Source organism: Anoplophora glabripennis, unplaced genomic scaffold (assembly GCF_000390285.2).
Source record: "Anoplophora glabripennis isolate ALB-LARVAE unplaced genomic scaffold, Agla_2.0 scaffold130, whole genome shotgun sequence".
NCBI classification, from domain to species: domain Eukaryota; kingdom Metazoa; phylum Arthropoda; class Insecta; order Coleoptera; family Cerambycidae; genus Anoplophora; species Anoplophora glabripennis.
In genome coordinates, this window is record NW_019416297.1 from 371512 (window position 1) to 394945 (window position 23434).

The following is a 23434-nucleotide window of genomic DNA, read 5'->3' on the forward strand; positions in this document are numbered from 1 at the left end:
ATTAAAGTTTGAACGTAAAAAATTATTAGTAGACACTTTATTGCACTTTATGACCGGGACAATGATAATAATTTCAAAAAAAGTAATTCTAAAGAAGTGATGATAAGTTCGCTAATTGTAAATAAATGGCAAAATTACGTACTTTTTCACTTTTTTTACTGCCCATGAAAATCCAAACGACCTATCGGAAAATTAATCATTTTATGTTGTAGTTAATTAAATTACCTACAAATTCAGGTATCTAAAGTCATATTTCACCAATTTGTTAACTGTAAAATACAGGTCGAACGCAAAAATATCAGTTTTCCAAAATTGCGCATTATTGTTACAAAAAACGATGGATGTTTATGAAAATTATGGAAACAAATAGGTGTTTGTATGCATTTCGATCCTGAGTTCAATGTTTTAGTTTTAACCGCACGGAATTATTATTTTTATTAACTCTTAATTAAAATTTGAAATTCAACAGTAGGTAATTGTGTTTTTATATCTACAACATTCATGTTTTTAAATAAATACCTGGTCGTTTACTCCGGAAATTATCATATCAACTATTATTATACGAGTACATATATTTAAACGTGAAAAGCCCGTCCATGTATTTATTAAAAACCCAATCGAAGCGTACCAAATCAAAATGAAGCGGTGAACGTCCAATTACAATAAATTAATAATGCATTAAAGAGAACTACAAACATCGGGATTAAATATACCAGTAAATACCGGTAAATGGCACGTTGATGAATGTTTCTAATCAATAAGCCCTTCGCCGGCAAATATGAAGTCGCTAATTATTTACGATTCCTCCAATAAGCGATACATTCCCTCAATGAGTAATCGAGCCCATCGACAGTAACTTATTATTTGCAATTCTAATTTGCCGGTGAATTATTGAGCGGGAGTAATTAATTTCGCGATGACACACTCCACTGGGCTGAGCGAGCAGCGCCTGGTTTTCAACGTCCTCATTAATTATCCCCCACGTCCGTCGGCGGACGGGGACGTCGGTTCGGTTGCGGTGCTGCGGATAAGATTGTGGGAGGGCTCTAATTTGGAAGCTTTGAAACGCTGTAGAATGCAATGTGATTTGGAACAGCCATTAATGAAATTGTATGCTGTTCTTAATGGCTTCACGTGCATAGATCGGTAGAAAGCTGTCAAAGTTAATTAATTGAAGTCATAGCGTGTTATAGAACTAAAAAATTTTCTCCAGTTTTCCGAAAATGTTATCAAATTTTATACCATGTCATGAGTCATAACATTGAAAAGCAGTAAACTACTATAAATTTTGCAAGCGTAAATTAGGAACTAAAAATTGTCTTCCTTAATATTAATGAACGTCCTTTTACAGTGACAAGAAATTAAAGGTACACACACATGTCCTCATCTTAACGAAACATAAACTCCAGAGACAAATAAAATGCTTATTGAACAGGGAAATAATAAAAAATATGGCGGGAAATTTGAATAGTTATGGATATATATGGATTAGAAAGGATACAAATTTGTTTAATCATTTATAATGTGATAATAATTCGTGAAGGCAATCTGTAGCGGCGCGTGAACATTGATTGAATGTGTTCTGCTTAGGGCTGTTACATTTGTTGAATTGAATTCCGGGATATTAAGTACCCGGAGAGTCTCTAAATGGCGATGGCGCCGCAGGTGAAAAATTTTAAAATTTTCAAGGTCACGCGTTTTCCTGGCACTTCTGAATTTCAAGGAGCAATTCATTTATACAAAAATACAGATTTTCACAAGAACGGTTTTTGAAATTGATACCTTTTTGAAATATCTATTCATGAATTACCTACTGACGATATAAATAAATTGGAATAAACTAAATACATATATTTTATTAAATTATTGAATATTGTTTATAAACAAAAAAATCGTTTGTGAAGTTTACCAACGATTCAACGAATTTTAATTTTCCTCTCCGTGTTATGATTTTCTCTATCTTTTTTTATATACAATGTACATATATTATATTCCGGGAGATTATACGGGCAAATCCGAAATTCGGGACCCTACAGCTAATTCCCGGTACAATCACAGAAAACCCCGTCATACCCATGTGGCTAGATGTTCTTTTAATATGTCGTCAAGATCTTCACTAAAATTTATGAGTCCACGAAACACATCAGGGTTGTCCGAATTTTCTGTCTCGTCGTTTCCGCGAAGTGCTAATTCAAAAGCTCCGCAAAATTTTTTGCAATCTATGATTTTAGGTAATTCATAACGATTTTTCGTTACCTGTTCATTGTGTTTCCGTATATTATCCCAATAGCCAGAATCTAACTGACTTCTTGTTTATTTTACTTAATGACTTAAATGACTTAAATCTGTCACACTGTATATTGTCCATGCTTTATCCCCATCGAAAAGTAAGCACGAAAAACAAAACGTGTATTTTTGATATCACACCCGCACACCCACTCTGCTTTTGTGTATACATTATTGTTAAATTGTCTTATAATTTTTACTTCGGCTTGTTCCACTAACTTCAATATTTAATTGTGGTGTTGGCCCACCTAATTCTTTTATTTTTAGTTTATCCTCATAAGGCAGGAAACAAATAAAGTTTTTGTAAAAACGAAACACTATTCATTTTAATAACTATAATATCCGTAGACGCCTAAACGAAAACATTCACACGTGCCGCTCGCAGAAATAAACCACCACATACCACGAACGAAATATTACCATAGGCCATAGATAATAGAAGAAATATTACTGCATTTACTGCAGCTGTGGCTGTCGTTGTTACAGCCACATAACTCCATATACGCGTGTACTGGGTCATGTGCTGATTAACCAATAAAAACAATGGACGCATCTAACTGTTCGCTGTGAACACATTTTGTATATGAGGTTGCATATATTAAGGGGCGTAGCTCGCGTCGTAATAAATAATAATATAAGCTCCCAGATTTATTTTAGCGCGAGTACATTTGAATTCTTTAAATATTTTGTTGATATTTAATATGATTAAATACATGCAGCTCCTCAGCTCTTATGATAAAACCGCCACTGAAGGCAATAGTATATTGTTATATTAGGATTAAAAGTGTTACTTTTGTGGCGAGCAAATTTTGTATTTGCGAGGCGAAGCGTAGCGTAGCCAAGCGGATGCAAAATTACTATACAAAAAAGACACTTTTAATCCGAATAAAACATGCCATTTTTTCTCCAACCCAAATTCCCCATTTAAGTAATTAACAAAGTGGGTAATATATCGATGGTAGTTAGGGACACTTTGTCAAACATTTAGCCGCCAATTGCTAATTGCGTTTATTTTTTGTCTATGGTTTATTTGTGATTGTTTTTGGTTCAATTTGCTGAAAAATGTAAAAATGGAATCTAATGAAGATTTAGGTGTACCCGAAAAAATACTGGAGTGTGCGAAAGAGGTTTCTTCTCCCAAAGAAATCTCCAGAAATTTATGAATGTGTCTACCAACGTTATATGGATTGGTGCAAAGAAAAAAAACATAAAAGTACATTCAGAAGATGTATTGATGGTGTGTTTCTCAAACTTAGCAAATAAAATGAATCCGTAAAAGCTTTGGTCACAATATTCAATGTTGGGGTCAACGTTGGATATAAAGAAGCGGATTGATATAAGCAAATATCCAAAGTTACGTGCTTTTCTCAAGAGACCAAATGAGGAATATGCACCAAAAAAATCGCGAATATTTACAAAGAAGCAAGTTGATTGCTTTTTGAATAGTGCATCTGATAATTTATATTTGATGATGAAGGTAAACGCTTTAAAAATAAAAGAACAACATTTTTAAAAAGCTTCTTTATAGGTCTTCCTAATATTGTAGGTTGCAGGCGAATGCCGTTCTGATGAATTAGTCAATTTAACATTTGATAATGTTGTGTGAAATCCGCCTTAATTACAAAAATTCTTTATACCAAAACCAAGAGACCACGGCGTTCTTTTACTGTGCTGAGAGACAGTTATTTAAGTTTTTATCGAAAATATGTTGTTTTACGTTCACCCGGATTGGTATAGTATTTTCGAAGTCAGTTGAATATACAAAAAAAACGTCTGGTAATAAAATTTAATGAGTTTTATAGGCGTCCCTAAAAAAATTTTCTGCTAAAGGTAAAAAATTATAATAATTTGTATATAATGTGTAGAAAATTTCTATTATATGTTCATTTGGCCAACAACATATTTTAATTATTTTTGTCCTCAAACAATTTTATTATATTGGTGGTAAATTTCGTTTTGTTCCGTTTCAAAAGGTCTCCAAAATACAATGTTGTAATAATATTAGTAAACAAAATATCCCTCTTATTTCTCCCTTTTGCAATTGTAATATGAATGATTGATAGAAGGTGCCTATAATAAATTAAAATTACTTAATTTACACCAAATTCTTATTGCTGCACTGCACTGCCGGGTAATTTATGAACCACTTGTCATTTGCTGTGAGTTATTGCCCAGTAGCCCTATACAACTGTGGTCGTTTTCCTTTGTTCGCGCTCGCATTCTTCAACTGAGTGTATACATTTCTATCACCTCCACGTTTAGTTCGACCAGACCTGTTTATGGGTATGGCTAAATAAATATGGGAACAAGTTTTTCAAATATGTATTTCAATGCCGAGTTGCTGCGTAGCGACCGAGCCTGGTACATACCTTGACTTCGGAAAAACTATAGAACGTCGATTATTTCTCAGATGTGTTAGTGGAAACTGGAAAGTGTCATCAAATGGTGGTCGATATTCATAAAATCAGTGCTGTCACGCAAGAAGTGGCAGAATTTTTGAATCTGGACAACTGGAAAGAGTACAGCTACTCTTTTAGTTGACGGCGGTGGTGACCTTACCTGCCTTAAAAGACACAGAGGATGAAGATCGACCACTGGGTGGAAGGCTACATTGAAGACTCACTTTTGAATAAAGAAAATATTGCGAAAAGAATACTGAAATTTGTTGATAAACCAAGCACCATTGTCACTTCTGATTTCACGACATCTTAAAATAATGTAGGTATCTATTAATGAAAACGTGTTGGACTGCTTTGAGAATTGTTCCAAGAATGAGGGTAGTGGCAGCTTCAGTGGTTTATTTAATTTTAATACTGGTTCAAACTGTGCATTTAATATTAATGTGGATAAACAAAAATTATTGTAAATATTGTTGTATAAAATTTTATAAATTAAAACTTGATTAACTAAGTTTCATGTTTTTTTTGTAACACCCTATATAATGTAGGGATAATGATTTACTGATCTAAGTTTAAAAGTATGTCAGTACGTCTTTTCAAAATATGCCAGAAATATGCACATACTGACGAAAGTTTCTGGCACAAACAAGATGACTTCTGTCAGTACTGGGTAGGTCTCTGCTGTGATCATTAAATGACGTGATGACAACTCGGGCATTTAAAAGTTTAAAATATGAGGCCTTAGTCGCTATGTTCCCTTTTTAAATTTATCTTTGTCGGGGTACAGCGATAAATATGTATATTATAAATTATTTTCTTGGGAATGACCCATTTGTTTTAAGTGCAGTGATTTGTAGCTCTTAACTTATCTAACGTTCCTCGGCAATATCTTCGTTAATAAGGTGCTTCGTCATGAATGCCACAACAGCTGCGGTGCATACTTGTTTAGCTTTGCATGTGAAACTGCACTTGTACGTGCTCAAAATAGCGTGACTTCCCATTGAGGTCTGAAATGCTTAATCACAATCAGGCACTAAGATTGAAAGGCATTCGTGTATAAATCTGTGCAATATATATGACTATGAATAGGTAACTGAAATATACCAGATTCTGCGATAATATTACTTATACAGGGTGGCTTCGGTAATAGTGATGGTGATTTTTAAATCGATTTTAGGAAAAAAGATTTTATCTCCTAAATGGTCTAGTTTTCAAAATACAGATTGTTAAGGTTTTTGAAAAATTTGTATACATTGAATCTTCGGATTTCAATATTTTCGGTCAATCCATTAGGTTCGTAAGTAATTATAATATATTGTTGAGTTATGGGGAAGAAAATAATTATATCAAATAAAAAATTTTGCTTGAATTTCATTAAGAGGGAAAAAACAATTTCGAGTAGCTTCTTTGTATCCTAAATATGTGCTGAATACAGAACAGTCAAAATATAGGATATAATAAAGAAGAAATAAATCAATTTACGTTGCTAAATATACATTGTTTGTTTTTTTCTTATTGTGAATCATTTAAAACTTCATAGTCGCATTTTTGTTTAGTGTTTGTTTTCTTTAGGTAGTTAGATATCTAACTACTTGGGTGAGTCAGTTTTTTGTAGTAGGATTTTAACAGTTGATAGAGAATCATTTTTTAATAAGAAAAGTTCCTATAAACGTAGGTCTTAGAACGCTTCGTTTGTGAGATATAGGGTGTTGAAAACAAACTTTTTTTAAGAATTTTTCTTAATATCTCTAAAAGACCAACATATATTGAACTGAAATTTGGTATTAATAACACATTAGTTATGGTGAATAAAACAAAGATATCTGTTATCCATTTCACACACCAGTGACGTGCCTGAGGTGGGTTACTGCCCCTTTTAAAAAAATAATTCGTACGCCCGTGGATTTTTGTGAAAAATAACATCTTTTCTAAATTTTTTAATCAATTCTGAACAAAACAGATCTTTCAATTTTTTATAAAATGAAGGTTTTTTGGTTAAATTCATTTGGCATGAAACTGTTCCAACGATATTGGTAATACATTTGTAATAAGAAAAATATGATGTACCCTGAAAATCAACAAAAACGATTAAATGTCATAACGTTGACATAATAACGCAAACATTGTGTAACGTGTGTGTCAATTAGTTCATTTTTTAAGTTCTGTGTTTGTTTTTTCGTGCCAAATTTCAGTTTAATATCTGTTGGTCTTATATCCCTATATCTCACAAACGAAGCGTTTTAAGACCTATGTTTATAGGAACTTTTCTTATTAAAAAATGATTCTCTATCAACTGATGTTATTCATTCACTATTTGCACGTAAAATATACCATAATATACCATATAATCAAAATATACCATGTAATCCCAATTTTGTTGGCCCATTTCTGCTACTATGGCTAAGAATCTGATCTATTATTTATTTTCTTACAGGCTGAAAAGCTTGTACAACAACTGTAGCACTTTTTTTTGTTTCAGGAGTTATCAGATGCCTGTGTGGGTACCAGTGTTGGAACTATAACCGAACCCGACTGCTTAGGACCTTGTGAACCTGGTACCAGCGTGACCCTTGAAGGCATAGTCTGGCACGAGACTGAAGGAGGTAAGCAAAACTATAAATAAATACAGCAAAATGGGTAATAAATAATAGTTTATTTGGATTTTAATAGGTACATTTTTCTAACATATGACCATACAAATTTACAATTTCTATAGTAATTTTAAAAGAGAATCTCAAATCAGATCAGAGATGACAAAAATTGTTTCTATTAGCAGTCACTCATTGCTTATTTATCATATAATCATATAATAATAGTAAAATACATATAATAATGTTGTAATTTTTACTTTCTTTTAAAGGTTTATTAAGCTAATGCAAATAATTTTTAAAAATTTTTCTAAAAATCCCATCAAAAGAAGTTAAAGTTAAAATATGAAAAACAAGAATAAAATACCTACATATTTTCAAAAAAAGGCAAATTTGTTTTAGTTCAAAATAAAGATGGTTTTTTTTATTAGATCATTAATTTTTTTTGTAATCCCTTTGGTCATTGTTATTGTAAACAGTTGTGCTATGGCTGTGTAACTTAAACTTTATAATTTTTTTTGCAGGAGTTTTGGTGGTTAATGTGACATGGAGAGGGAAGACATATGTTGGGACCCTACTGGACTGCACAAAACATGACTGGGCCCCACCTCGGTGAGTACTTATATATTTTAATAGGTGAAATCTTCAGTGAACGTTTTTAATAAATGAAATGATTTTACAAAAATTTTACATGAAGTCAACGTTTTTTCAGATTCTGTGATTCACCCACAAGTGACCTGGATAATCGTACACCAAAAGGTAGAGGTAAGAGAGGGCGTTCGGCAGCTGCTGCAACACCTAGTACTGATCTTAGCAACTTCACAGAGACCCGGTCATCGGTGCACAGCAAATTAAGGAATGGAGGGGCAGGAGTGAAGGGCCGCCGAGGAGCCGCCAATGGATCAGGACCATCCACCGCCCCGTCGTCTCCGACACCTTTCGTGCCTCCCAGACCAGAGCCCAGCAACAAGAGAAAAAACCGAGGGGAAGAGGAACCCTCCCAGGCCACCAGTGTTCCCGGAAAGAAAACAAAAGTCGTCATTCCTCCCCCTTCCCTCCCTGTTCCAACGACTACTACCCCTTGCGGAAGTCCTCCCCCCTCCCCCATACTGCTGGAGTGCCCGGAGCCTAATTGTTCTAAAAAGTACAAACATATCAATGGTCTAAAATATCATCAGTCGCATGCTCACGGTTCAGCAGACGACGATGATACAAAAGACGTTACGTCGATGTCAGAGAATGACGAGTCTAATATCGAAGCTCCTAGTCCTGCTACCCCTATTAAATCACCTGACAAGAGCCAGGACAGTCCGATGACACCACAAAAGAAGGAGACTGAACTTCCACTGTTGTTACGTGGCTCAAACTTGTTAGACGTTCCAAGTCAGCCGGCCACTCCTCGCAGTACACCTCCCTCTCCTGCTACTCCCCAAAGTATACAGGAATTACCTCCAGTAGCCAGCTCACCTACTGTGCCTATAGTCGACTCCAAGAATGTTGTCAAGCCTGGTGTTCTTCGATATACAACCCCTGAAGAGTACTCGGTCGGTGTATTTTCAGGAAGCAAACCTCAGGTTCAAGGTATGCAGATGTGGTTATTCTCACTTTTATAAATTCATCTCATGTATGCACATATTTTTATCTAGGTTTTCTTTTTCTCACAGGTAATTTTTTTTAGAAAATAAACTTAATTCGTTAGTTGTTTCTTATAATGTTAAGGCTGGTGCTTATTTCTATTTCTTTTAAAATCTGTCATTGAAATTAAGTAGTTCCTTAATATTTCATAGTTATTACACGCATACGTAGTGTAACTGAAATGTTTGGCTAAAGTTTAATGCAATGGACAATGTTAAAAATTGGTCAATTTCTGCCCCACTGGAACTTTCTGTAGCTATCTTAAATGATTCCTGTAAGCTTGTATTTGATAGAAATACACTTCTAAGGTTGTCATTCTGCGGTTAAAATCGTTCAAATGGCAATAGATCCGGTAAAACTTGGTCAGCTTCTACATAGATTCTTTAACATCGATCCATATTCAACCAACTCTGGAACTTTTTGTAGCTATGTTAAATGACTCCAGTAGGCTTGTATTTGATGCAAATACATGTATCAAGCCGGCATTTTCCCGAAAGAAATGTTCCAGTATTCACTTCCTATTATACCTTTTGGTCGGAATCACTGAGAAAGTTCAAGAGTGAAACATCGATTCAGACTTATCCACGCACACTATTCTGAGTCATTATCTTGATCTTCATTGCTGCTCTCGTTATCACTCACTATCTCAAGGATATCACAATGATCTGGGGTTATTGAATTGGAGTCTAGATAACGTGCATATCCAAAAAATCATAAAAGCACTATTACATGAGAACAGTAACCGACCACTTGTTTTCTGACCTTACATACACAGTAATCACCAAAAATGCAATTAACTTAATACCTTATTACACAGGGTGTCCCGAAATTATGCAACAAAATTTGGTCATAGATTCTTAAGACAAATTTAGGACTCGTATTTTTTCTTTTTGCCAAGTGCCCCCCTCTTTCAGAGTTGCAGCCCCCTGAAATCTGCCCCTAAGAAGTCTTTTTTATATCTCAGAATCCTGTTGTACGAAAATCACTAAATTTGGTCCACAGGGGTTTTATGACATGTGAAATCTGATGGTGCTACACTTTTTGGCGAGAAACCCCCGTAAGACACTTTTTCGTGGGCCCCTTTTGGAACCAAAAAAATTTGCTTGAAAAATTGAATTTTTAAAAAATTATTATTTAGTTAGAAAGCCATTGAAATTACAAACTTTTTTGTCCCTAGATATTTTTTTCGTAAAACCAATGTTTTTGAGGAAAATGACGAATCACAATATGCATTCGATCACATTTTGACATTTTTCTCGAAAACATTGCGTTTTATGAAAAAAGTATCAAGAGACAAAAAAGTTTCTAAATTCAATGGCTTTCTAGCTAACTAATAATTTTAAAGAAATTCAAATTTGCTACCAAATTTTTTTGATTCCAAAGACAAGGGGGCCCACGAAAAAGTGTCTTAAGGGGGTTTCTCATCAAAAAGCGTAGCACTATCAGACCCCACATGTCATAAAACCCCTGTGTACCAAATTTAGTGATTCTCATACAACAGGGTACTGAGATATAAAAAAAAGATTATTCTTAGGGACGGATTTCAGAGGGCTGTAACTCCGAAAGAGGGGGCCACTTGGCAAAATGAAAAAATACGGGTCTCCTAAATTTGTCTTAAGAATCTTGTTGCAATAATTTCGGAACACCCTGTATATACGTTCTATTTTTTGTCTATGTATACTAGTAATATTCATAAATATTCCTAGGTACGTTACATTTGACCCCCCATGCATTGGGCTCTAGACTTTATGTCTCCTTCTTTTCCTTCTTAACAAGAAATTGTCCTTTTTCGTGCAGGAAATAGAGTCTTCTTTCATTTAATTATTTCGAGTTTTTTTTTCATTTTGCGTGTCGACTTTTTATTAATATTGCTAAAAGAGTATATCCTTCCGAGGTAAACAAGTTTCATACGCTACTACGCATGTATTGATAACTGGAACATTTTCTTTGAGAATATGCCGGCTTCATACTTGTATTTGTATCAAATACAATCCTACTGGAATTATTTATCATCGCTACAATAAGTTCCGGAATTGGTTGAACATGGATCGATTTTTAAGAATCTATGTAGAGGCTGAACAACTTTTACCCGATCTTACGATTTTAACTGCAGAATGACAGCATTAGAAGTGTATTTCTATAAAATACAAACCTATTGGAATAATTTAAGAAAGCTACAGAAAGTTCCCGAATAGGGCAGAAATTGACCAATTTTTAACAGTGTCATTTTTTGTCTCAAATAGATAAAACAGTTCTGTAAACATGTGTCTGGAATAACAAGATTTCCAAAATTAATAAAAAATATGGGCTTATTTCAAATTCCAAAAAACTAATATATTATTTTGTTCATACTGTTCATACATGTGATTTTTTGAACAGACTAATTACTTTTTTCTTTCAATGGATTGTTTAAAATATTTATCTAATACTTTTGGCTGAAAAAATCTGAATAAATTTTTTTTAGTACCTACTAGCAATACTGAATCGTTTCCACCCTAAACGGACCAACCCCCTCACCCCTCCTTTCCCCCTACACCCCCTTAAATGAGATGACACATTTACATTAAATAAAAGGAAAAAGAAAAAAATCAATAATTATACATACATGTTTGTGCATATTTGATTAGCCTCTTTAAATTTCGTGATTCTTAATTCATAATTGTAATCAGTGATCCAAGAAAGTTTCCATAAACAAATATTTGAGGATTTTGAAGATCTTTTTAATTTTTTTTTATCCGCCATATGGAATACATCATTTTGAATTTTGTAATTCTGCCTTCAGATTCGTAATCATAGACACAAAAAACCCCATTACAAAAAAATTCATGCATTTTGAAGACATTTTAATTTTCTTGTCCGCCATATTGGATTCGTCATTTTGAATTTCGTGATTCTGAGACCAGATTCGTGATCAGCCACCCAAAAAACTCTTCATATGTAAGATTCATAGGAATTGAATGTCTTTCGTATCTCTACGTTCTTTAAAGGTTCCTCTAGTAAGCGATGGTTTTCGCGGCATTTAAGGGGGTGGAGGAGGAAGGGAAGGTGAGGGGGTTGGTCCGTTTAGGGTGGAAACGATTCAGTATTGCTAGTAAGTAAAAAAAAATTTTTTCAGATTTTTTCAGCCAAAAATAAATTAGGCCAAAAACCGGCCTTAGTGGGCCTCCTCCTTTGCGAAATAATATATTATAAATAAGAGCCGAGCCATCCCTAGAATCTCAAAGAGGGTTTTACGTAGATGTACAGAATTTTTATTTTAATTTTTTTTTTATTAATCAACTGATATACAATTATCTAGTGTTTTTTAAAAATTTTTTACGAAATTAAATTTTCTTTGTACCTTATGTCAATTTTAATTTGATGCTAACATTCTATTTTTCAAATTTCATGACGTAACAGTTGATTATAAAAAAGATATATATTTTGCACATATACCTACAACTATATTTTTAATTTTTTGTTTCATACATTTTTTATCATAAAAATTCACTTCGTGTGCCTAGAAATATCTCTTAAAAGGTGGTATGCTTTATAAAAATATGACCAGTTCAATTTTCACTAGTCGTCACTGGCTGCATATGTTTTCCATTTTCTGATAATTTAAAAAACGATGTATTTCTGGACACGTTTATAGCAAAATTTTTAGATAATTTGTGACATACAATTTACCGTTACAGTTTTGGACAAGCATACACCGTCTATATTTTGATAACCAACTTAAATTTTATTAATTATAAAAACAGTTTATTAACAATTATATAAAACCAATTTTTTCATTAAATGCCAAAGAAATATTTACATAGTTATAACATTAATTTTGCAAACAAAATTACAGGATTGTTTTTAGAACATCAATAAAGTCGCGATTGGAAAAAAATACAGCTATATAGGTTATAACGCAAATAGTTTTAGTGTCTTAAAGGAGAGGGACTTTTCTATTTCCATGACAGTTATATTCATATTTTATTTTCTTTTTTGTGAAAGAGTCTATGCTGAAAATGTTTAAACTTGAAATTAATGACAGTAGGAATTTGTATTAAATGCAACAAATGAGGCATATCAACTCTTCATATTTTTAGTTATAGGTAAGAGATGTGCTAACTTTTAGTTTAACCATAACATAAACACAATCATGCATGAATTGTGTTGGTTGTTGTGGTACTCACACAGTTGTCATTCCAGGAACACCATTGACAAATTCAGGTCCACTTCCAGCAGGGCGTACTGCTCCTGTTGCAATACCTTCTGCTGATCAGGCAAACACACAGACTGAAATCAATGCTCAGCCACAGTCTTTCTCCAGCCAATTGCAATCTCAAGTGAACATGCCCTCCCAGCAGTTCACTCAGCCTCCAACCATCATTATCCCCAACCAGAATAATCCAAGCCACCCCCAGATGCAGTCACAGATGTCTCCACACCCCCCACAGTCCCCCAATCCTGCCTCAAAAATAACACAGTTCAAAGTGAAGCCTGCCTCCGCTCTTATGCCTGATGACAAGAAGCAACAGCAAAACAGTAGCAATAGCATCAAAGCGCAGACTTTTAACAAGAAGAAGAACAGGAAGTCTCCAGCTGGCAGTCCACATCCGCCCCAACAGGAACAACCAATGTTCGGAATTGAACAGCCTGGGCGAGATGAAGTGCAAAGTCCTGCTTACTCTGATATTTCAGATGATGGTGCTCCGGTAATGGATGCCGAAGTAAACGATAAAAACAAAAATTCCGATAAAAAGACTGAATCAGGACAGACCTTGCCACATATGTCGCAGTATGGTATGTATCCTTTCTATAGCCAGCCGCCGCACCAGTACCTCGTTCCATCAGTGCAGCAGCAGTCTCAGCAGGAAAATAAGCCAAAGGAGCCTGAGAAACAAAGTGAGAAAGTAATAGAGAAAGATGGTAAGAAAGATGGATCTGAATACCCCCAAAAAGTTTTACAACAACATTATTACCCTTACGGTTATATGCCAGGATACCCATACAATATGGACTCCAACTATGGAGGTGTACCTTTGGTCCAAGAAGACAAGATGAAGGAAGAGAGAGTGAAGGAAAATCCCAGTCCCATTGAGCAAGCTGTGAAGCAGCCGACACCTATACCTAATCCAATTCAAGTACCAACACCTGGGAAGGTAAAAGCTGAATCAAGCCTCAAAGATAAACATCAGAATGAGAACCATCTGATTCTGAAGGAGAGTATAGAAATGAAAAATCAAATGAATTCGTATATGTATTCTCGACAGCCCCAACAACAGCAACAGCAGCCTCAACAGCAGCAACACCATAACCAGAGAGAAGAAGACGTACGAAGGTACTACGTTTATTCAGAACAGAGGCGAAAGGAGCAGCAGCCTATACAAGAACATAAAAGCAGTTCAACGTCAAACAAAATCCCTCTTCCACAAAGTCCAAATCTGAAAGCCAAGGAAATAAAAATGGAAGAGAAGAAAGAGAAAGAAGTGAAGCAGGAGGGAGTGAAACCAACCATGGAAACTCAAGGTCCACCGCCACCTCCTACATCCCAGTACGCTTACATTCATCCCAGCTATATGCAACAAGCACATTACGGTGCTCTCCCTTTCGACCCTAACCACCCTATGTATAGGGGCATCATGGTACCAGGTCCTTACAGTGGTAGTCCTTATTTACATGCACCCATTCAAAGGTACCATGCACCAGAAGATTTATCGAGGGCTCCCCCTCCGACAAAGGCATTAGATATGCTGCAGCACCACGCTCAGTACTATTCCTCGCATAAAATTCATGAACTCCAAGAGAGAGCAATAAAATCCCCTACCCCAAAGACCTCGATGGCCAGTTCAAGTCCCTCAACAAATAACAGTGGGCCCCCTCCGGTACAGGCCTCAGCGCAAATGAGTGCCCCTCCAACTTCCCAGCCCACTAATACAACTCCTTCTAGTGGGAAACAGACACCTGGAGAGAATAAAGAAACTCGATCTCCACCTCCACAGCGGCACGTCCATACTCACCATCACACCCATGTGGGTCTTGGTTATCCAATGTATCCAGCCCCCTATGGAGGTTAGTATAAATTTAGAATAATTACAAATTGTTTTTATGGTAGGGTCACTGTGCCGGTCTTTAACCATTTGGTAGATTTTTTGAGTTTAGGTAATAATCATAGGTAATAGGTAATAATCAATAATTTTTTGGTTTGGCATCAACTTGCTTCGAATCTGATAAATGGTTATTCTGGAAATAATTTTTGAAGAAAAAATAATTGAAAACTCATTTTTAGTTGTTTTCAATCAACAGCTGCTTGACTTTGACAATAAATATTTAATTTTAAAAGATAAAAGCACATCTGAATTAAATGTTGAACACAGAATTACAAAACTGACAACAAAGTAGAAAAGGGATTTTTTGGAGAATATCTTCAGAATACAGAAATAAACGTCATTTTGTTTGTCTTTTATAACATTAATTTGGTTAGAGTTTTTGGAACATATTTCAGAAGATTAAGGAAAAAAATGCTTACTAAATAAACTCAAATCCTATATAAAATTTGATGGTCGAAAGACTATTTTTTGACCACTTGATTGAAAATCATAAAGAAATTAAGAAATGTGAATAAAGTGGTTGAAAATTTGATATATTACAATTATGCTTTCAAATAATGAGTTAAAGTAAAACAGAGGATATATGACCATAATTAAATAAAAAAATAAATAATTGCTCGATTCTCGATGAACAACTCAGAATTCAGTCATTTATCTAATATTTGTCAACGACTCGATTTTAAGGAGAAAAAAAATATATAGGTATATAGTAGTTAGACATTAACGATAAAAATCGAACTTATTTGGAAATTGTTCAGTATTTATTGAATGATGAACGTTATAATTGCGAGGGGAGTGGTCTACATTTGCAGTTTTATTATATAAGATTTTTGTAGAATTTTTTAAATTTGTTGTTCTTAAATACATTTTCAAAAAAATTTCAATAAATATGTTCTTTTCGTACTAATAAATATTTTTAAAATCATAAGCAATATGTTCGTACATATAATATGAATATTTGAAATTCTTTCTGTTTACGAGTCATGTGTTTGTTTAAGTGAATGCTATTTGATAACCACCGAGAACGAAAGGTATTCAAATTCTTCTGATTCATTTAATGCTAAATCAGTAGTTGATTTAAATTCATATTTCCCGCATTCGAAAACTCACATCTCGTCTGATATTTTGTCAGGTAGCCTGGCAACTATGAAGACTAAAAGTATTTGGGTACATTCAGCAAGTATTCAAGAACAACGAGAATAGTCGAAAGTGCAGAGGCAAAAAAATTGTTTCAATTTACTAAGTCTAGTTTTTTGATAGTTGATTACAGTAATTGTGTACACAAACATACTGTGGTCAGTCAAGCGAAACTGAGAACAAGTGTCTCAGGTACACTATCAAAGTTGACTGACCAGCTCTCTCCCCACATTCAGCTGACTGACTGACATAACTTTTAATTATATGCAATATAGAATTTGTATAACGATTTTCAGCTTTAGTAAATTCATTTTATTACCTATAGGTACGACAACTTTGATAGTGTATCTGAAACACCATTTCTCCAGTTCGTTTCACTGACCATAGTATGTATGTGTACGCAACTACTGTAATCAACTGTCCAAAAAACTAGCCTTCGTAAAGTCAAACAATTTTTTTGCCTCTGGCTCTCCGTCTAGAACTTTTAAGAATGAAATACCACTCGATTTTTCATTCAAGATCTCCCATCACTATTTATAAGAGAGTGGTTAATATTTCCCGCACTCAAGAACTCATCTTGCATGATATTTGCTACGTGTCGAGAACTAAAAGTATTCGAGTACTTTCAGCAAGTATACGAGAACAGCCAGTACTTTTAAGAATAGGGTAGTACTCAATTTTTCATTTGAGTTCTGCCATCACTAAGCAAAATATGCATCGGCCGTTACGTGAGAGCGATAAAGGAAGTCATAGAAATCTGTGCGATAGAGAAAGATGGCTATAATGAAGGCGTCTAATAGTCACCGCCCATTTCGCCCTTCCACAAATAAGATCCACTTCTTATTTGTGGAAGGGCGAAATGGGCGGTGACTATTAGACGCCTTCATTATAGCCATCTTTCTCTAGCGCACGGATTTCTATCACTTACTTTATCACTCTCACGTAATGGCCGATGAACCATGGGGACTTTCCGACCCTGTATACTTGTTGTTTTTATTTGACCAATTGTATCATAATTTCCATGGTATTTTGCAAGGATTGGAATAGTGAATGAAATAAGTTAGCATAGGTGCCCAAATGGTACAAGTATCACACTTTCCATTTTAATTTGTAAATGTTTTATTTGAAAAAGAAATAATGTAAAAATAATAATGACTTTGAGGTTATGTAACTCTGTTAATTTTACGTCCATTTCAATTGAAAAAAATATACAGGGTGAGTCTTTAATAATGGTACACAGCTTACTGGCAGATTGTTAACGTCAAAATATAGGGATTGAGCCAAACATGTCTTAGTCAATTGTTGCTCCTTTTCGTTCTACAGGGTGTTAAAGTTGAAAAAATATTTTCGATTTTTTGGTGTATTTTAAGTATGTATGGACCGATTGTTTTGAAAATTTGTAGTTTTACGTTTGTTGAGGTGGCAAATGTAATTATGCAAACAGTGTTGGGGTCATGTCTAGGGGCACTAGTTATACTGTCCTATCAATGTAAAAATATGTTTAACTTTTTGTATTTTACAATTTTGATTTTTTTAACTAGAAATTATTGAACTACGTTCAATTCTAAAAAAAGGTATACCTGTTAGAAATCGATGAACTCATATGTTTTCAAGATACAGACGTTTTAAGTTTTTGAATTCAGCATGAATTATATTAGAAAATTAGCAGGTCATAAGATACCAAACCTGAATTAAGAATTAAGACAAATATTACAGCAACTGAAAATTTTGTTATGCATATCTTAACAATCATAAAAAATTGTCAAAGCAGCCACCACCGACTTCAATGGACTTATTTAAATTTTGTCTAAATGTTAAATAAAGTTCTATGTTGATTGATAACATTAACTGATTCTTGAATATTTGTCCACAGTTGTTCTTGATTATTAATAATGTCTTTGTAAATTAGAGATTTAAGATAGCTCCAAAAGAAAAATCCAGCGGATTTAAATCAGGTCTACGTGCAGGCCTAGGTAGTACGTCGCTACCGCGTCCAATCCAACGGTGCGGGAAATTTGTATTTGTATATTCTCTTACTTCTCGGGTATAATGTGCTGTCAATATATTATGTCAATGCCTACTACTTTGGAAAACAAATTTTTTTAATTTAATTCCCTCCGAATGTCAAAAACTTAAAATGTCCGTATCTCGAGAACGGTTGAGTTTATCGATTTGTAACAAGTATACCTTTTTTATTTATAATTGAACTTGGTTCAATAATTTCTAGTTCAAAAATTCAAAATTGTAAAATACAAAAAGTTAGACATATTTTTACATTGAGGGACAGTATATCTAGCGCCCCCGACGTTGTTTGCATATTCGTATTTGCCCCCTGAAAAAACGTAAAGCTACAAATTATCAAAACAATCGGTCCATTTATACATAAAATATAGTAAGAAATCAAAAATATATTTTCAACTTAAACACCCTGTAGAACGAAAAGGAGCAACAATTGATTAAGGCATGTTTGGCCTAATCACTATATTTTGACGTTAACAATGTGTCAATAAGCTGTGTATGCCTCAGAAACACTTCCGATTCACTTTTTACCTCCTAATAAGCCTGAATAATTTGTTTAAGTTTAGAGTACATATTAGTAACACAGCAAAAGAATACTGCAGAAGCACTTTGCAGACAATGGGGTGTTTGCCACTTGTTCAGATATTACCATAAAATAAAATAATGTGTCAAAAAACTGGACCCATATTTTTTATTTTTGCAAAATATCGTTATTTAACTACTATTAAAAAAAAATGTAAATCATCTTAGACAAGGTTTTGATTGCACCATCTGCTAAGAGGAAGCTTAACTAAAATCTGATACTACTTTTTTTTTAATTACTAATAGAGAAAGGAAGATTTGTTACACAAATAATCTAGCACATTACAAATCAGTAGCGATGCCATAAAATTGAAATAATTTTTTTTTTAAATCAAATAAAAATTTGTCTACAAAGTTATTAACAAAATTGCTTGCATAGTTTGTAAGTATTAACTCATTGTAAAATATTCAGTGATAAAACACTATTATACACTTTTTTATGCAAACACCCCCTTGGAAAGCTGCTATTGAAGTTTTTTTTTACAAAAAATATTTAACAATAATTTCACTCAAAAAATTCAAAGGGCGCATTTTTTGAAAAATATTAGTAAAAGTTTTTTGCTGTAATTTTTGTAAAATATGTATGTACTTTAGAATTTATAAATGTAGGTACTACTAAAGTTTTTGAAAAAAAATCTGCCAAATGCCAGTCTGTATCGAGTTGTTGAAAGTGTCATAAACTTGTACTATTATTTTTTCATGAGTAGAATCTCAATCTAAATTTGTCTCTTATAGTTTGCCACAGTCAACATTTGAATTTACAAGTAAAATTACAATAAATGATTGGGTTTATTTTTTTTAGCCGCAGTATTGGCGAGTCAACAGGCAGCAGCTGTGACAGTGATTAACCCGTACCCAACCAAATGAGTGCCCAGACTGAAGGAGCAGTGTTGTAGTGACTAATGCATTCCATAGTTGTGTCTTGTTAACTAGTGTGCACCGCTGTTGTATCCCATTGACTTTGTTTCTAGATCCACAGCTGTTTTGCGATTGCAATGCAAGCGTGTTGTAAATGATTATTTTCAATGTAAATAGTGTAAAGGCATAATGTCTTTTAAAGTCATAAAATAGTTAAATACTTTGTAGTAGACTGATACTTGACCTATTAGGTACTGTGTATTTTTTAATGTAAATCTGTCTTCTTTTATTATTATATGAAAAAATTAATAAGATTAGATATAACTTTTTATTTTTATTAAATACTCCGTTCCAGTTTTAGTGGAATGATGTATAATTATAAACAATTTTTTTTTACTTAAAACAATTGCAGTCTGTACATCTTGTAATATTCTGTAAATATCACATGGCAAATCTCTTTTATAAATTTGCATGGCCCATTTTAATTTGTACATGCAAAGCTTGTGTATATTAGGCTAAATTTTTGTTATAATTCTTTTTTTAAATAAATGTATATTTATATTCTAATCTATTTTTAATTTTATTTACGTTGTGATAAAAAATACACCGTTCAAAATTTTAATAAGTAACGTTTACAAATATTTGTAGAAAATTACTGCCTGTACAGACTACGAGAGGCTTTACTGTAAAGTTGCTTAATAAAAATAATTGAACCAAGTTTTCTTGTTATTACGTACCTTCAATGGAGGAGAAATGGCAGTTATTTCAAGGACACTATTTACATACATACATACATCTACATTTAATACAGGTAAGAATTTTTCTTTGTTGATGACAAAGTTTGCAAAATATTAGACAATCATTATTGCATTAGAGGTAAAACTCATTCTACTTGTCACGATTTTTTTTTTTTTTTGAGTGCAAGTAATCAAACTTTTCTTGATGACGAAACATCTCGAAATAATAAAAATAAAAATTTATTGATGTATATTTAAATTTTTAGATATAGTGTTGAAATTACAAAAAATCACATTTATTTAAATGTTTCACTTGGTGAAATTTGAGATAATGAACTAACTATGGGCAAAATTTTGCTGAGATGACACAAATCTATCAATCAGTGATGGAGATAGGGTGCTGCGTAATATGTTTCCAAAAACTCAAAATTAATTTAATTCTATTTGGTGTTTCTAATAACAAAAAAATATCTTCTTTTATTTAGAGTGAGCCACTTGTTTTTTTTAAATTAAAATAAACCTTTGACCTGTTTCAATAAATCTAAAATAACTGCTACACTATTCCTTTCACAAAAAAAAAAAAATGTAATTATGAAACGTCGAAAAGAAAATGTGTAGAAACTTTCTGTGGAATGTGTTCACGCTCCTCATTATTATTATTTTTTACTTTTTTGATACTCTGTTCGCCAGAGGGCACTGACGTGCTGAGTCTGCTGTTTAAGTAGTCTTAATTGAGTCGCCGGTAGATATCCTCGTTTTAGTAGTGGCACATAATATTTTTCTGTTTGAAATTTCCGCATCAGCGTTTCCGCCTCCTCACCCATACAGTTCACCTCATACCACCTGCTCCGGAAGAGCTCTAGAGAGTCATCAAGGGACCCCTTTGAAGAAGACGCTCTCCGGGAATATCAGGTAATCTCAAAATTCATTTATTTTTGTTCCACATTTTCCTCAACCCACACCCCACTCGCTAACAGAATGATAACCCCTAAAAAAATTTAAATTTGCTATGCCAATGACTTTTTTGACTTTTTTAGCTTATGGTTTAATTGTAATTTGTATTGTATTTTTAATAAAAAAAAATATATTTTTTGTAAAACGAATAGTTTTGGAGTTATTTTCAGCTTATTCAACTATGTCTAAGACTTATTTTAAATTTAAGAAAATAATTGCTCAATAATGATCGTTTTTTAAATAAAATGGAAGCCATATTTTTTTCTTAGAAATACCCGTTGGAATTAAATGCACTTATCCAATTTCTAAAATATTCAGTGGCATGGAAGTCTGGGATTCATAGTGACAATATCTCCCTGCATCTCTGCCACTGGTTGACATATTAGTTATCTTTTAGATTTCAACATTCTATATCCCAAAAATTAAGACTTTTCTTATTAAGGTTCTCTATCACCAGGTGAAGTTTGACGTATGTAATTGGAGACGCCCTGTATTCTAATAAAAGGCCTTAAATGTTGCAATTAAATAAATAGATTTTATAATGTAACACTCTTTTTTGTAAAAAGAAAACGTAATGAAGTTTTCAGTGACCAGTCACTTCAAGGAGGCCAATAAACAATATAAATCGTGACTGCAGAGGGCATTTTTTCATTTCTATATCCAATTGTTTGCTAAACAAATTTTCTAGGATGGCATATAGTCCAATTAACTAAGCCTTTAAATCGAAATTTTGTCAACTTGGCTGAATTTTTGATATGAGTTAGTTTAAGGTATATTATAACAATAAGTGAGAGTAATTTTTTGTTCAACCCCCGGCCAAGGGTGGAAAAAGATAAAACAAAGGGCTTTTTCAAGATAACTCAAAAAGGGTAAGAGCTAGAAAAAAAAGTTTTTCATGAAAGTTGTAAAGCAGACAATTCTACATAAAAATGGCCTCTTAACTTTTTCTTGTACTATTACAATTAACAGAGTTAGGGAGGCTAGAAGTTAAGGGAAGATTTCAGAAATTTAAAAAAAATCATAACAAACAGAAAAATGATTGAATTTTGTAATTTTTTTTTTCAATCTGCTCTAAAATATGTAACTTTTCTTTTCAGAGAAATAGATATATTTTTTAATTTTTAATAAGAAAGTTATAACAAAAAATCAAATTTTTAATCGTTAATTTTAATGATTTAACAAAATTAAATTTCTGAAATCTTCCCTTAACTTCTAGCCTCCCTAACTCTGTTAATTTTAATAGTACAAGAAAAAGCTAAGAGACCATTTTTATGTAGAATTGTCTGCTTTACAACTTTCATGAAAAACTTTTTTTTCTAGCTCTTACCCTTTTTGAGTTATCTTGAAAAAGCCCTTTGTTTTATCTTTTTCCACCCTTGGCCGGGGGTTGAACAAAAAATTACTCTCACTTATTGTTATAATATACCTTAAACTAACTCATATCAAAAATTCAGCCAAGTTGACAAAATTTCGATTTAAAGGCTTAGTTAATTGGACTAATAGTGAGTTTTTACAAAGACCATTTAAGTTAGAAATTGTTTTGAGTAGTGTATTTGTTATGTAAAATGTTTAGTTTTCAAATGCATTGTGTATAGTCTTTCCGAAGTCAGTTGAACATGTAAAAAAAAACACCTGGCGATAAAATTTAATGAGTTTCATAGGCGCCCCTAAAAAGATTTTTGGATAAAGGTAAAAAATTATAATGTGCAGAAAATTTCTTATATTTATTATGCCAAACAACATATGTTAATTATTGATGTCCTCAAACAATTTTAATATATTGACGGCAAATTTCGATTTGTTAGTTTCAAAAAGTTTCCAAAATGCCATGTTATAATAATATTTTTTCTCCCTTTCGCAATTGTAATATCAATGATTAATAGAAGGTGCCTATACTAAATTAAAATTACCTGAATCATACCAAATTCCGCATTGCTGCACTGCACTGCTGGGTAATTTGGCAACCACTTGTCAACGGCTGAGATTTATTGCCCAGTGGCCCAATGCAACTGTATTTGTGTTTCTTTTGCCCGCGCTCGCATTCTTCAATTGGGCGTATACATTTCTACCACCTCCACGTTTAGTTCGACCAGACCTTTATATGGGTATTGGGTATGGCAAAATAAATATGGGAACAAGTTTTTCAAATATTTCAA

At 33.3% G+C, this 23434-nt stretch overlaps 1 protein-coding gene across 3 annotated transcripts in view; it reads left to right on the forward strand.

The window, feature by feature from the left end:
• LOC108904190 (zinc finger protein 608-like) overlaps positions 1–20304 on the forward strand; it is a 296106-nt gene extending 275802 nt beyond the window's left edge. For 2 of the 3 annotated variants that reach the window (XM_018706641.1, XM_018706642.2), the window contains exons 4-8: positions 7165–7288; positions 7798–7885; positions 7986–8854; positions 13091–14953; positions 19532–20304. In XM_018706641.1, coding sequence (XP_018562157.1) covers positions 7165–7288; positions 7798–7885; positions 7986–8854; positions 13091–14953; positions 19532–19596 — 3009 coding nt within the window. In that variant the 3' untranslated portion in view covers positions 19597–20304. The remainder of the gene's footprint in view (positions 1–7164; positions 7289–7797; positions 7886–7985; positions 8855–13090; positions 14954–19531) is intronic. The other variant, XM_018706643.1, reaches the window with a different exon arrangement.
• Positions 20305–23434: the final 3130 nt, after the last annotated feature.